The 15,352-nt window shown below is 40.0% G+C and overlaps 1 protein-coding gene across 1 annotated transcript in view; it reads right to left on the bottom strand.

Annotated features, from left to right (window-relative positions):
• Window positions 1-15,352, bottom strand: part of eys (eyes shut homolog) — a 133,916-nt gene that overhangs the window by 53,440 nt on the left and 65,124 nt on the right. Inside the window, exons 28-37 of the mRNA XM_029521794.1 lie at window positions 15,102-15,180; window positions 14,480-14,679; window positions 10,885-11,009; window positions 10,176-10,300; window positions 9,656-9,869; window positions 4,429-4,619; window positions 4,208-4,299; window positions 1,628-1,778; window positions 1,391-1,503; window positions 722-978 (exon numbers count right to left, since the gene is read on the bottom strand). Coding sequence (XP_029377654.1) covers window positions 722-978; window positions 1,391-1,503; window positions 1,628-1,778; window positions 4,208-4,299; window positions 4,429-4,619; window positions 9,656-9,869; window positions 10,176-10,300; window positions 10,885-11,009; window positions 14,480-14,679; window positions 15,102-15,180 — 1,547 coding nt within the window. The remainder of the gene's footprint in view (window positions 1-721; window positions 979-1,390; window positions 1,504-1,627; window positions 1,779-4,207; window positions 4,300-4,428; window positions 4,620-9,655; window positions 9,870-10,175; window positions 10,301-10,884; window positions 11,010-14,479; window positions 14,680-15,101; window positions 15,181-15,352) is intronic.

Raw genomic sequence — 15,352 nt, 5'->3', positions numbered from 1 at the left:
GGCTATCACAACACAGCGGCGGGAGCGTTTTTCAGTTGGGGGCAGCTCGGCCTGCTTTATCAAGCCCACATGCAATTAATTAACATGTCATGCGCTACTGCCATTGTCACTGACAGAGAATGACAACAATGGCAAACTGCAGGATCCTGTTCCCTTCATCTTCGGAGCATTTGACCAATGGCTGAAGGGTCGACGGAGACGTGTGCTCTGAGAGGAAACCTGTAAAGGAATGTTGTCTTTCTATGCGTGTCTAGTTCTGCTGTAGCTCCAGAGTCAGTGTGGTCGGTACAAAATAAATATTTTTGGTTCGGACAGTGATGAGGGCTTTAGCTGAATGTTGAGCATGTGCTGCAAGGTCGTATGCTCATTCTCAGCAAGTGTTGGAGGTGAACGTGGACACACGGCGATGGTTCAAGCTGCTTATATGGATCTTTCATTTCATTAATCATATCCAGAATAATTCACATCACTCAAAATTCATAATGCAGCCGACTCTTTTCTCCCTCACGGTAAAACCTATTAGCCAAAGAGGCTCAGCATATATTAACCAACAAAACTTGTTGGCTGGCTCTTGATGATACTGTTGTGGAGGTCACAGTGCAGTAGGTTGTGACGCTTCTCACGGGTAGTGTGTGCGTGTCCTTTTGTGTCCACGTGTTTTCAAAAACTGGGATGTGTTCTCAGGTAAAACAAAGAAACAAAGAAAAATGCACAGGCCTACCTTTTTCACAGAAAGTTCCTGTGAAGTGAAGTGGGCAGTGACAAGACGGCAGAGCTCCGGCAGGCAGCTGCAGCTCATGACATGTTCCCCCACTGCGGCAGATGCCATCGTGGCAAACTTGAGGCTCATACCGAGGATGGCCCGGTGTTTGTGTGGGAGCTGCCACTGTTGTTGTGCTCACTGTGTCAGCCTTGGTTGATTGTGTGGCCGAAATTGAAGAGCTTGCTGTGGGTGCTTCAATTGCAAGCAAAGCATATCTGCAAAAATGATTCAGATATATTGGGTAGATTAGACTCAATCTAACATACGAGTTATTTGTTTTTAAGGATAACAACATGAACTACAGTACTCTGCAGCTAATCCTACCCTGGAAGTGCAGTAAGTGGACAGATACAAAGCAGAAAAGGAAGCAAATGTTATGTTCTTTATGTTTTAAGTCATCGTATTTAACCAAAGCATGCTGCTGCTGCTGCTGGATGGATGGATGTAACTATCAAAATCGTCAGAATTTCTTGGGCACTTTTAATAGGTGTTCATTTTTTGTGCTTGTGTCTGATCTAAAAAGAGCAACAACTACCAGGTGAAAATGAAACCAAAAGCAAAGCTCACAAAGAATGCTTTTTTTGTGTGTGTGTGTTTTGTTTGTTTTGTTTTGTTTGTTTTTTTTACCTGCATTGGTCTACATTTCTTCCTGCTATGGCATTAGATGTGGAAAAGCTCCTCAGGTCATTCAGTTCAATCATTTCGATGCATCCAGTGTAGTTGTGGAAAGGTTTTGCTTTCTATGGGGGATAAAAATGTGATAACAGTTCTTAAACATGATGCAACCTAAGCAGTACATTATGTTACATTCATCTATGTTTTATGTACTTCAGAGCCGTGTGATTTCAGCAGGCACTTTCTTACCTGGCTCGGTAAGTATTGTCGTGGGAGGCCCCCTGTGAAGACATGGTTTGTTCTTTGTATCGTGCGCCCCAACCAGTAATTACTCACTGAGCTCTTGACTTTCTCATGGCCAGAAAGAGATAGCTCTGCTTCACAAGGTGTCAGGTGTTGCCTGTGAAAGAATGTGGACCCTTGTGGTTTTAATTAAATGTTTCCAGCATGTTACATCATTCGATTTTAAGAGGTGTGCTCTACCAAGTGTTCTTCCGATAATTATTAATCAGCAGACACATTTCAGATCCTATCCTTTAGACAAATTCACTAAAATGGCGAACTTGTTCCAGTACGCTACAAAGAGAGGAAATGCTGTAGCCTTGATAAGAATACAACTTTTTTTCACTGACATATATGACAGGTTGAACAAAAGAACAGTTTTCAATGGCTGAAAGAATGACCTCAATCTAGTATTATCACGGCTACAGTGTAATGCAACTGTAAATGAAGTGCTACAGTGAAAACTGACAACTTACTTGCGCAGAGGATATTAAATCATTCAGTTTAAGATGTGCACTGACATTCAAAACAATGTACGCTTGTAGTTCTACATTAACATCTGGCCATGTTGTTATTAGTTGCCAGAGAAGCAGGGTGAATTATTGGGTGTCAAGATTTAAAAGCAGAGGTCAATGTAAATAACCGCTTTGATTAGACTGATGGTACATTAATTAATCACTATTCTTTTCTGTGCTGCATCTGCTGACCTCCACTTTGTTGTCTCAAAGTGTCTTATCGGCACCGACACAACTATTTTGGACTCGCCCAGTAGCCATTCATAGATTTCAAAAAACCAATTCTCCATTTTGAAACAACAGGGGACAACAGATAATTAGCTAAGTGCAGATTCCTGACTAACCATCTGCAGCTTGAGGGTACTCAGGCCACAGATGCACAGTCTCCTCTTCACTGTCTCCTGATACCCCTTGTTCCCTAAGTGGAAGTTAGGAGGTCCATGAAGCAATCAAGTCTGATTTGTTAAGCCTGTACTTTGCAGGCTGTTGCATATGCCGGCTAAACACTTGGGGCACTAACTCGGAGCTGCCTAAGTCCTTCCTCCAGAGCCAGCGTGGAGAAGCGGTTAATTTAGAAGCAGTCTGCCAGAGCGGCCTGGCCAGCAGCCAGAGGGCACTGTGTTCACTGTCCTTGAGAAGTCAGCCCCACTGGGTTTCTATTTAACATATTGAAAAGTGTCTTTGACGGGAAGATATATTAAAAGTCTATAATGAGGTAGGCAGTTACGTTGAGGATGGCCATGGTGTTGTAGCTCTGGGTCAAATCAGACAAAGATGGACGGACTCGGCCATCAGACAATTACAAAGAATTTGCTTTGTGACACCAGAAACCATTTTTTCATGCTACTAACGCTCTAGTCATGACAGCTCTCTTTCTTGCAATGTCTCCAAGGGGTTGGTACAGAACATTATGATTGATTCGCACTGCTGTTATATTTTTCTTGCAGGACAAAGTAACAGGGGTAGAGCTTTGTATCTCCTTAAACCAGATTGGACTTTATGGACATGCTCGCACATTTAGGGTATTGCAGCTTTCTGCCCACAAGCATGCAACCTTCCTATTCAGCTGTTTCACAAAGGAAAAAAATCCGACCACCTTTGGCACATTATGTTCATAATCAAGTATTTCAATCAGTATTTTACAACAATTAAAGGCAAAAAAGAAGTGAATTTGTGAAAAACTAAATATATTATATTCTTAAATAGAAAAACTAATTTCACATGAGCTGAACCTTAGCTGCTTTATTTCAGCTTCCAGCTCATACATAATAAACTCCGTATCCCGAAACTAAACCACAGTCCTCCTCATGTCAGAATGTAATGGAAAAGGCTGGCAGCAAGATTGTACCGGGCTTAGAAACAATATAACTAAAGGGGCCACAGCCTCACTTTAAATCATTTAAACATTGATTTTGTGTTCGGCTCTTGCTTGTTAATCTTTTCGTAATGAAAAACTGCAAATGAAGACTTTAGAACAGCCAATAAAACATGGCCGGTGATCACTAATGCATTTTAATAGGCACATTCTGACGTTTGTTTTAGTTCTTTAAAATTTAAGCCCATTTGCCCTCTTTGTAATAAAATCTAAATTCTCAGACTGGTGATTTCTGCCAATTACATATTCTCCCCCGGTATTAGTTATAGCCCTTCTATAAAAATGAATTCAACTACACTTGAAATGAGCGGATAACTAAGGATCAAGTTAATACCACCTCAGGTGCCAACAGTATTGGAATATAATTTGTATATTTGCAAAAGCTACCTTAAGTAGCTTATCATTGTGAATGTGTCTGCCCCCCCACCCTCAGTGAAAAAATGTAATTCTCGCCTGAAGCGTGCACATAACACACTGCACCTGATTTGATGTCTATGTTAAGACAAATTAAAAAGTGCTAAATGAAAATTTGGACACACAAGTTGCAGTAATACTTTTGCTTTCTACAAAACAAGCTGGAGATGTATTGACCACAACACAGTTACGAACATTCACACTCAGACTCACGAGATTACATGAATACCAAGAGGAACATACCTGATATTGACAATGTGAGCGACGCCATCATCAACGCGAATTAATGTTCTGAGCCGCGTGACCGCCTCCTCCTCGTTACAGCAAAAGGCGTACTGAAACAAAGAGTTTAAAAATCAGGCAGCAGCTGACTTTCACAGGCAAGCAGATTTTGTTTTATTCACACAGGTACAACAAACCTAACAAACATAAATACTAGCTAGTTCAGTGGAGCGGAGCTTTACCTGTAGGATCCCATCCAAGATGAAGAGCTTCATGAAAAACAAATCCCTATTAGCAGGTCCTTGGTCCACATAAAATATAGTTCCCTGGGGCGCATGGGTTTGGAATCTCACAGTAATATTGTTGAGTGCGCTGAGGTCAGCACCTTCAAACTCAAGGTATGAATTCCCAAAGTACTGAATGTAGCTTGAATCTAGGAAATAAAAATACAGAGAGATGAAACGGCAGAATGTGGCAAGTAAGAGTGAGGCAGACTGCAGTTTATGCATCTTTACTGTAAATTCTTCTGAGATTTTCCATTGATCTCTGAAAGACGAAATTCCTCTTCTCACTTCCTTCCTTCCACTGGGGAGGTCAGTTCACACGGCGAGATTTGGGGTTATTAAGCATTCAGACTTTGACTCAGGACACCTGAGTCAGGTTTTTGTTGTTGTGCGCGGTTGCACACACTTGTATATGTTACTGGATAAAATGTAAATTTGGCCTGCATCCATCAATGGCCTTGGCAACACAAGGGGGAATACAGCTTAAAGAGACTAGTGCACAATGCAGGGAGTTTTATTGTGGGGAAATATAACCGAAAAGGAGATAATTAAATTACGATTGCAGAACAAAAGGCTTTAAGGCCTTTCGGATCATCGCAGCTTTTTCTTTTTGCTCACTGTACAGGCATACTGTAAATACTCTTATTTGCCAAAAAGCTGTCAAGCATGCAAATGGCACTCTATTAGCCGAGAGAGGAGTCTTGGCTAAAACGAACGTATTCTCACAAGTTTATTACATGCCTCATTTTACATTGGAATAACTTGGCTTATATCATCCATGAGTGGGTAATTATGGGGTATTTCAGTAAAAGTTCCACTGCCCGCCAGCTTATTGGGGTTAGTGACGCAGACAAACTTAAAAGACTGACTCAGACTGCAATTGAAGGCAAACATTAGGAGTGCTCATGCTCAATATAATTCTCATTTGAAATGGTAGTGCAATTTGTTGGAGAAAAGTCAAACAGGAGAAGCTGTTAAAATGAAAAGCATTCCTGGATGCACCTGTCTTATGCTCCGTCTGTTCTCACCGCGGAAAAAAAGAAAAACCCCCAAAAAACCTTATTGCACTGAAGGAATCAGTAAAGCCCTCTTTAAAGTTGTTGCCACGATTAATCGGGCAGCGGCGAGTGAGACCTTTATCAATATGTGTTACACGTCAAGTCCTAATAGGCCAGACCCCCTTTGATCTGACACCGGGTCCCTCGGGGCATTTGGCAAACAAGCTAACCTAAATACCCCCATTTTCTTTGGAGAGCTATACAACTAACACCCTAAAGAAAATTCCTGACGACATAAAAAAAAAAGAAGAAGTAAGAATTATCAGGAGCAGACCTTACTGTGATCTGTGAATTAATGAGGATAAATGCACACAGCAGCGATGCTTTGCTGTCTTCTCCTTCACTCCTGACAATGGGGTTTGCCAATGCTGATGATGGAAAATTACCCCTTAGAGAAAACGCTATTCATTAATTTTAAAGCCTTGTTTAGTCTGATGTAGTCTTTGATGCAGTCTGAGGCTGCTGCCAGGAGGCAGTATCATGCCTCATTAGCAGTTAGCTATAGTCTCTCCTTCAAAGGTCTCCTGTTTTTACCACAACCCCGCATTCTCGCACCAGATTTTTCATCCACAAATCTCAAATAACTAGCAGGGCTAAATCTGAATTGTAAATGGACATAATGTAAATTGTATCTTATTTTATTTCTTTAAACATTTCAATGTCCTGCTCTGCACGGCACCGGTATTTCTTTTTTTTTTTTTTTTTTCTCCACTGATAAAATAGTGCTGATGAAGGAATTTGTTACTGTACGCTGTTCAAAAGCTTTTCAATAGGAACAGAACTCGTCTCAGTGGGAATATTTCGTGATATAAATCTTTCAGATCAGATATAATTAGGACCAGTCTTAATACACGTCCATAAAAGAGGTGAGAAAGTTGATATCAGTCATATTTAATGTAACGTGGCGAGAAAGAGCAACGCGGCTGGACAGACTGCATGGGGATGTCAGACAGGTCAAAGCCCACGATATTCCACCAGCGGAAAAAAAAAAAAAAAAAAAAAAAAAATATATATATATATATATATATATATATTTGGAGAAATTGAACTTTAGATCAATTTATGTGAGGAGAGACTTTGGATGGAGAGATTTAATTGATATACACTTAATGTCCCATTTATTTAAAAAAAAAAAAAAAAGAAAAGAAAAAAGTCAGGATGTAAGTCCTGTTTCGTCCCTGATTTATTGGCTAAGGTAATAGACTGACTGATTGAACGTGTCACAGGATAGAGATAAAATACTGCTGAGGAACATTCTTGGACTCTTGCAATTTCAGAGCCCCGGGGGAAGGCAAAAGGTCATTCTGTACCTACCACAATTGGAGAAAAATGTCTTCTATTCAAGCTATTCAGTTAGAAGATTTTCATCGTATTCTTTTATGCTGCTGGGATACACGGAGGAATTAGATCCTAAATATAATATGGCAGTTTTTATAAACCTAGTGTCTAATTATATCTTTGTTACCTGGCTTTAAAAATAACTGCTGAAATGACTGCGTAACACTGCACTGACAGTTACCGTACAGGAGTACGCAGGCCATGAACTGCAGCTGAAAATGACAAATTTAGATGCTGCTTCTTTTTTTTTTTTTTCCTCCCATCACGCCCACCCTTTTCCTCATGAATATGCATAACCGTGCACATCATGCAAATGTCATTATGACTCAATAGCAAAGTTGTGTCAGTGAATATATCAAAATTGTTACATTAATCAGGTCCTACCAACTCACTTACCGACAAATTACACTGCATACCTCTCCCCTCCTGGCCATTAACAAAACAAAAAAAAAACAAAAACAAAAACTAATGCAGGCTTGTTGACGTCATGTTTCAGAAGATGACTGACCCTAAATAATGTTTGAAATGACCCTCTGGATAAATCATAATGTTTGATAATCATCAAACAGATTTGAGAGGAACTTAAATCATTTCATTTCTGCCACACATGGCTGCAGAAGATAACAGCTTCAGCCGTGCTGCGGTGATCACTCCAAGGAGAGTCAACCAAATCATGGCTTAGCACCGGTAAGCCTCCCTCCACCAGAAGTGTGCTCTCTAGATTCCAATCAGTTCTCATATTGTAGAGCTAAAATATTCTGGAGCTCAGCATTGCATGTGCAGAGATGGGATATTAAAAATAAAAAAAATAAAAAAAAAAGAAGAAGAGGAAGAAAACCCAGAAGACAATCATCTCCATCTTTGGTATAGAAGTTTTCTACTCAACTGAACTGAATTCATCTTTACAGTCAAAATGAAGTAGTCAAGACTGCGACCAAATTCTCACCTTCTATTGAGAAATGTAATCCTCTGCTGTCAGTGTGCCACATTAACCATCTCCCCAATGATTAAATTCCCATTGACTCGGTACATTTCAAAGGTTGTGGAGCCATCTTAGGTTTAAAGGAGCACTGTCTGAGTCTATTTCAAGCAGCACCAAGGGCACTGCATGTGTTTCGATGGTGACCTAGTTAGATAAACTCATGTTTCTGGGTCCTCTTACTTTAAAACTTATTTACTTTGATTATGCGCTTATGTGTAAGAAGAGCAAAGAGATGTTGCGGTGCATGGGTTTGTTTTTCCTTATCACCATCCTGTGTGTAAATTTAACCCCCTCGACACTGATGCAGTGTGCGCCGGATGAGAGCTGGATCAGGTGTGGCGGGGAGGACTCCATTATGTTTTGCCCACAGTGATTTTCAGTGTCGCACTGAATTGGTTCAAGCTCGTCTGTGTTCAATAGGTCTGTTTTACAGCTCTGTGAACAGTTTCAAAGCTAGACAGACCTCATCTGTCAAGGAGTAACAATCTGCCCAATGCTCTGAATTCAACCTCTCACATAGATGACTGAGCCCACTGCCAATAATGTGCAGCAGTTTTGTTCTGTGTCTGTCATTTTAACATTAGAGGATAAAGCCCAGGAATAATGATTGGACTTTCGGAATTATTGCTGCACTTTAGTGGAAAATACATTTTGTTTTCTGCCCCAGCTGCACAAAATGTGACAATATCAATCAAACTTAATACAGCCTCACCTGCTATGTTGCAAAGACTCTAAAATCTCATTTGGGCTGCTACCCGCTCAGAGGGAGTCGGCCCTCATTCAAAACTGGCAAATGTTGTGCAGCAAAAATTGTTTTGCAGAAAGGACGTAGGAAGGATAGCTTCCCTGGAACACCTTCAAAACAAATTGATTGGTTTAATGGCTTATCAGTTTACATAATTTACTGTCACTTCCTCTCACACATAATTTAATGTTATTGGAAATAATAGCATAGTAATGGGATCTATGACATGATCAGATGATGTCCTTCTGTAGGAGAGCTGATCTGTCATTAAGGTTATAGCTATTATTGTTGGTAGCAGAATAATTGTCCATCAAAGCGGTTCCCGTGAGTCTGTGACACATGCACAGGAATGTTACTCATAATTACGTACCATGCAAGTTCTTTCACCCACAGGAACGCTGATATTAAAACATATGTATAATCATATGCATGGTTAAATAGCGAACCACGATTTCAACTTCAGCTCAAGTTAAACTTATTACATGTCTTCAACAATTAGGAATGGAACTAAACTGTGTTTACACCTGTCTAGAAAGCGAATTATTATATTATTAGATGATAATTGATTTTACAATGGTTTAAAAGCAAGAAGCCGGGTTTGGCATAGTAAATCTACCCCGCGGGCCGACCCCAGATAAGCGGATGAAGACAGATGGATGAACTGATGAATGAACGGATAGTTTATCTCTTTTACGTGTAGGGAAAAAAGATCAGAGTTTTGCTTCAGGAATATGTGATTCATTTTTCTCTGTGTTCCATGCAGGTTAATTGTATCTCTTCACACCTCATGCAGCAACTCTGAGGCGGAGGGGGAGTTCCCTTCGGTCACTGCTTTATTAGGAGTCATAACCCATTATACGTATGCACTACTGGTACTATTTTTGAAGTGGATTTCATTCAATGCCTATTTTTCTTTAATGAATGAAATGCATCTGAAAAGAAGTTCATTCTAGCTGCCGTCTCGACAAGATCAAAATGCAAAGCAAGAAAAGAAAACTACTGATACACCACCGGTATTTCCCACCAGAACAGATACCAGCACGTGCATAGATCGGTGTGTACCTGTGGTTTTCTCCATCGTCGGTATCAGGCTGAGTTTTGGCGTTGTCACTCCAGGTGTTGAGCCACTACTGAGGTTCCTGACTACAGTCTCCAAGGGAACAACAGCCGTAACAGGAGGCGGGCAACTGACCTTGTTGATGCCATCTACACAGGAAAATGCTTTGGGACATGGATTCGACAGGCAATCATCATAGTTCTGCTCACAGTTCCTCCCCTGTGTATGTAAAATAAACAGCCTTTAGATGTGTTCTTACTGTAAAAAAAAAAATGTAAAGTAGTAGTAGTAGTAGTGGCAATGATACAAAAAACATATCCCATGGTGTGCTGTTATTTATCTCCTGGTAACAAAAAGGAATCAGATTCAAACAATAATTTGACTATAAACAACAACAAAGTAAAAGAGAATCACACAGTACAGGAAATGAGTGATGAGAGAGAGAGTTAGGGGGGCAAAAGGGTAAAGGTTAATACAAAAAAAAAAAAAAGAAAGAAAGATGGGGACTAAAGTGGGGAGTCTCACCACAAATCCAGGACGACAGAAACAGGTGTAGCCATAGCCTGGATCATTCTGAATGCATATCCCCTGGTTGCAGGGCTGTGGAAGGCACTCATTAATGTCATCCTCACAGTGAAGGCCTGTCCAACCTGCCAGGAACAAAAGCCCACAGAGTGCCGTGCTGAGCCCAGGCTCTCCCACTTCCACCCTCTGAAGTGAATATCAATCAGATTCTACTACATTGATTTGCTTCTTTTTGGGTTCGCACACATACACAGACAAGAAAAGGCTTTCACTAAAGAGTAAGATGCCACATACATTTTAATGAACTGAGGTGGTACCCGCCTTTTTATCAGCCTTTCTTAGTACTGTATGACTACAAATTTCTCCCCGGAGAAAACAGGATGACTTTTGAATGGCTTCGAGGCTCCGGAGCTATGTAGGCATTATGCCAACCTTTAGTGACCCTGCGTAAGGCCCCTTTCAATCCAATTTGGGCGTTCTGTAGGTATTAAGATGGTTTACATATGATAAGCTGCACTCCACTGCATCTGGGTGACATAGGAGCCTGAAGCACTTTTGTTCACTTCACTTGCCATCTAGGCCTTATTTTAGTGATCTTGAGAAACCCAGTTTTGCTCTCACAGAATGTGTAAGGGATGTAAAAAGCTACTTTAGTTACACCTCATTTCAAAGTAAATCGAGAAACTCACCGGATGTCTGAGCGACTTACCTGACCTGCAGTGGCAGACATAGCCATTAACAAGATCTCGGCAAATGGCACCGTTGTGACAAGGAGCTGAGCAACATTCGTTAACATCCACTTCACAGAAATCCCCCATGAAACCTGGTGGACAGCTAAGAAAACACATCATGCTTTAAAACTGTGCAGCTGTCTCAGAGTGCTGTTGTTTGCTTCTTGTGGCTCTGACACGCGATATCTGAGAACTGCTTGTTTTCCATTGATTATAAAAAAAAAAAAAAAAAAAAAACTACAAATTTTAGTCAGCTGGTGCTTCTTATTCTAAATAATAATATGATTTTTTTTTTATATATTTAGGAGACAGCAGTGGAGCCAGCAATCCAACGTTATTATGATCTTACAGTGACAGTAATAAAGACAGTCAAGTTTTACTGTAACCTTGTGTACCAATTTGTTTCGGGGACTTCATGTTGAAGTTCTAGCAACTAAACTTGAACTTTATTGACTTAAATATGAAGTGACACCTACACTGTTTTTTTTTATTACAATAACTTTATGATCCACCAGCTGTATCGGGTGTATAGTTTGTTTAAACTGCTGATTGGTACGCCTGTATAATACTCCTGGCATTAATTACATTAATCTCCAGCTCAACAACATTCATAATAAAGCCACAAATCAACAGTAATACATTCACGGTTCAGTGCTTTGGAGCATTGGCATTAACAAGATATTTTCATACCACCTGAATGAAGTTCAGGGAAATACACAGTTCTTATTCAGTGACGTTGTCCTCTCAAGCCAAGTACTGATTGCTTAGTCTTAATTTGAATCAATATGGCTCTCATTGTGGTAATGTCATTACTGCTAATTAATTTCTTTGACGAAAATCTGATCCACCATCGTTAAGACCAAAAGCCCAATAAGTAAAAAAGTCAGTGTTTAAAACTTAATTTAAGTTTGCAAACTTGAAATCGCAGACCTTATTTGAGGGAAAGATAAACAGAATGGATTAATTCAGCCATGCGCAAAACCCACAGGTAAACAAAGGGGGAAATGATTAGGCATGCCAGTGGTTTTCTCTTGTGGAACTGGCGATTTGCTGCACAGGATAAGCTGCACCTTGAGCAAAGAGAGGTCCCATTCGATTTTACAGATGTCATCCCCGTTGGCTCTATATTTTGTTGTGGAGTAATCATTTTCCAGATGGACAACCCTCATCAAGCATCAAAAGCTACCTGAGGCATTGCTGACTTTCATATGCTTTCAATTCAATAACCAAATTTCAAACTCGCCGCAAATTTGAGAGGATTAAAAAAAAAAAAAGAAAAAAAGTAAAAAAGTAAAATAAATAAATAAATAAAAAATAGTAAGGCAAGGTAGAACGTCCCCTAAACAAAAAAAAAAAAAAAAAAAATTTGCTACAGTAACACTTGGTGCATTCATGAGACTAAAATTCTCTTCTGTTTCAACCTAAGATCAATGAGAAGCAGCTGATTGAATTCTGCACTGCAACAACATCACCAAAGGCTTCATGTATGACCTACTGGCTGACCACCAATGCAGTGAGAGGCTGGAGTGCTTTTGAGGCCATTTGCTGAACAGGTGCAGAACTGAATGTGCACCACTTCACTTACAACGAGCAGATAAAAACAACACTCTCTACTCCGTGTGTTGTAGATGTCATTTGGCTGAGAAACTATTACATGACTGATTCTGTATTTTAGCGCATTAGTCTGTAGAGTAGTCCTGTGTAGGACCCTCTCCACTCAAGTGGAAAAGAAAAGATACGTGGAACTTCGAAATAAAAAATGTAATTCTAGGACACACTGCTATGGATATAAATGACTGGCAGATTTTCACACTGCACCACACCAGCAACTCTTTTAACCAACATTTGCCCGACAAGCACTGGACAACAGCAAAGTACTACTATTTTCTTGTGGTCTAAGTCTACAAAATGCATCCGCACAGCTGAGTGGCAAAATTTTGGCTCAAACAGTTTGGCTCCAAATTAGTCTCAAAATGAGGCCAAAAATCAGTTTATAGTGCACCAACATAACTAGCAGTGCAAGACATTTTATCTTATGCTCAAATCTAATCCAGCACACAACAACAACAACAACAAAAAAACCTCTCTTGTGGTGGGAAGTGCACACAATGCACAATCACCCTATTGCAGATCAGCAGGACATTAATAACGAGAAGGGGTGTGTGTGTACCACTCTCCGTAGTGTACACATGCAATGCACAGTATACTGTATTGCCTCATTGTAATTTATACACAAATGAGCCTATAATGAAAAGGACATCAGAAAAAAGATGCTTAGCTGAGGCAGTGCGGAGTTCTGTTCTGCAAAACACCAGAAACTGCAGCAACCTATTTGGAGTAGTCTAGGTTACATTAAATCATGACACTGAACATACAGCAGCACATCAGCCCAAGGTTAGACGGCGTAATTAACTACAGGGATTCTAGAGAGGCGCTGTGTCAAATCTGCACTTTCTTTCTGCTCACACCTTGTAGTCAAATACACTTTTTCACTCAGGAGAGAATATGTCAGCAATTAAAAAGCAATGATTCACTTGCAACCAACCTTGAGCACTGACACTCTATAGGAGTAAACATATGTAGTGTAGCAACAATCCTTTGAGACAGGATAAATTTTTAATTAGAGACAAACACAATCCCTGGAACAGGGCCACTGAATTTAAATATTGAATTATAAAATACTGATTTTCAAATATTCGTTTTATTTTGTTGTGTTTGTCTCACTAAATTGTCGGCTCTTTAACACCAACCAAGTTTCAACTTCTAGCACATGATATAAATAGCGGACAATGATAAATGTGTCAAATGTACCATAAAACCTCTTCATATATTTATTTAACAACAGAAACAGGAATAGAAAAACCCCCAACAAAAGCTTGTTAGCTAATTAAAAGCAACTTCAACATTACTTCCTTGAGTTTGTTTCCAGCTGGCTTGCTTTATATATATATATATATATATATATGTGCGTGTGTATTTGTTATATCCCCATGCAGGAAGAGTATTATTGAATTCCACTAGAAAGATAGATTGGCTGTTATTTTAATGCTAACATTACCCTGTCTGTTTGTTCGGATAAAAAAAAAAAAAAAGTATGTTTTCACTGTTAACAGTAGAAAAGTTGGGTGTTTTTGGATTACTACTAAAGAATGTATTTGGCAGCGTCAAGCTTTCTTCAGTAAATTGGAATTTACCCAAATCTGAAAGAGAGCACAACACAACTGTTAATATTAGCCTCAACACTGACAGCACCCCCAACATGCATGGCTGAAGTGCACCTAACCTGAACTACTCTCTGGGAGCTGCAGAGCGGCTGGCAACTGCACCAGGTGGGTTTGCTCATTACTGTTGTGTGTGTGTGTGTGAGAGAGACTGTTGAATACCTGCAGACGGGGTGAAAACGTGTGTGTAAAAAACGCACTTCTGTATATTTACACTGGTATCAGCCCCGGCTGTGCTCACCGGGGTTTTTCACATTTGTCCTTATGCTATTACTATGACTCCATCCGGGGACAATGTTTCACTATCATTACCTCCAAACAGCACGCGACACCGAGCAGTGGACACACTCACCTGCATGTGAAATTTGATCCTTCCCCATCCAGGCAGGTGGCTCCATTGAAACACAACGAGACATTAACGGCGGCTTGTTGGCAGACGTCTACATCAGTCTCACAGGTTTTCCCCGTGAAGCCATCTTGACAGAAGCATGCATACTTATCAGTTAGATCCACACATGAGCCCCCATTCAAACAGGGACTGGAGGCGCAGTCCTGCAAATGAAATGGCATTAATCATTTAGAGTGAGGCCCAATTCTAAATAGTTGAAAGATAAGTAACATTCAATGAAATATATATATTTATTTTAAATTTTTTTTAAAGGAAAAAAAATAGAACTATGGAAAAGAATGAATTGTTTGTAGTTAAATAGCAAATTATCAATTCAACCATCTCATCCCCCTAAATGCTCACAAAGACTTTGAAAGCAACCTGATGTTTTATCTCTGGAGTCCAGCATAAGCTCTGGTTTAAATCAATTAGACTAAGCAATTTCTTTTAATCAGGTATTTGCGCAATGCTTATATGATCCTGGTGGTTCGAATGACTTATCTTGGAGAAAAATCAATAGTTAGCAAAAATTCTCTTGACTATCCTTTTAAATGCCCAGCTGCTTTATTAATTAAGCTCGACTTACATCAATGTTGGTTTCACATCTGCTGCCAGTCCATCCCGATTCGCACAGGCAGGAGTATGAACGTATTCCATCCATGCAGCTGAGGAGGCCACAACAGATGGCATCAGCGCTTGTTGATCAAAATTATACAACAGTTTGAAATGAACTCTACAGGATTCCGTCTTTGGCTGTATAGTTTATGCAGAATCCTCAGAGAGAGAGAGAGCGACATAATCTTTTGAATGAATGTGTGCATCCCCCTCAAAAGAATT

This window comes from Echeneis naucrates, chromosome 15, assembly GCF_900963305.1.
Source record: "Echeneis naucrates chromosome 15, fEcheNa1.1, whole genome shotgun sequence".
Lineage (NCBI taxonomy): Eukaryota > Metazoa > Chordata > Actinopteri > Carangiformes > Echeneidae > Echeneis > Echeneis naucrates.
Note: the sequence above shows the minus strand (reverse complement) of the source record. Positions and strands in the feature narration are given on the sequence as shown.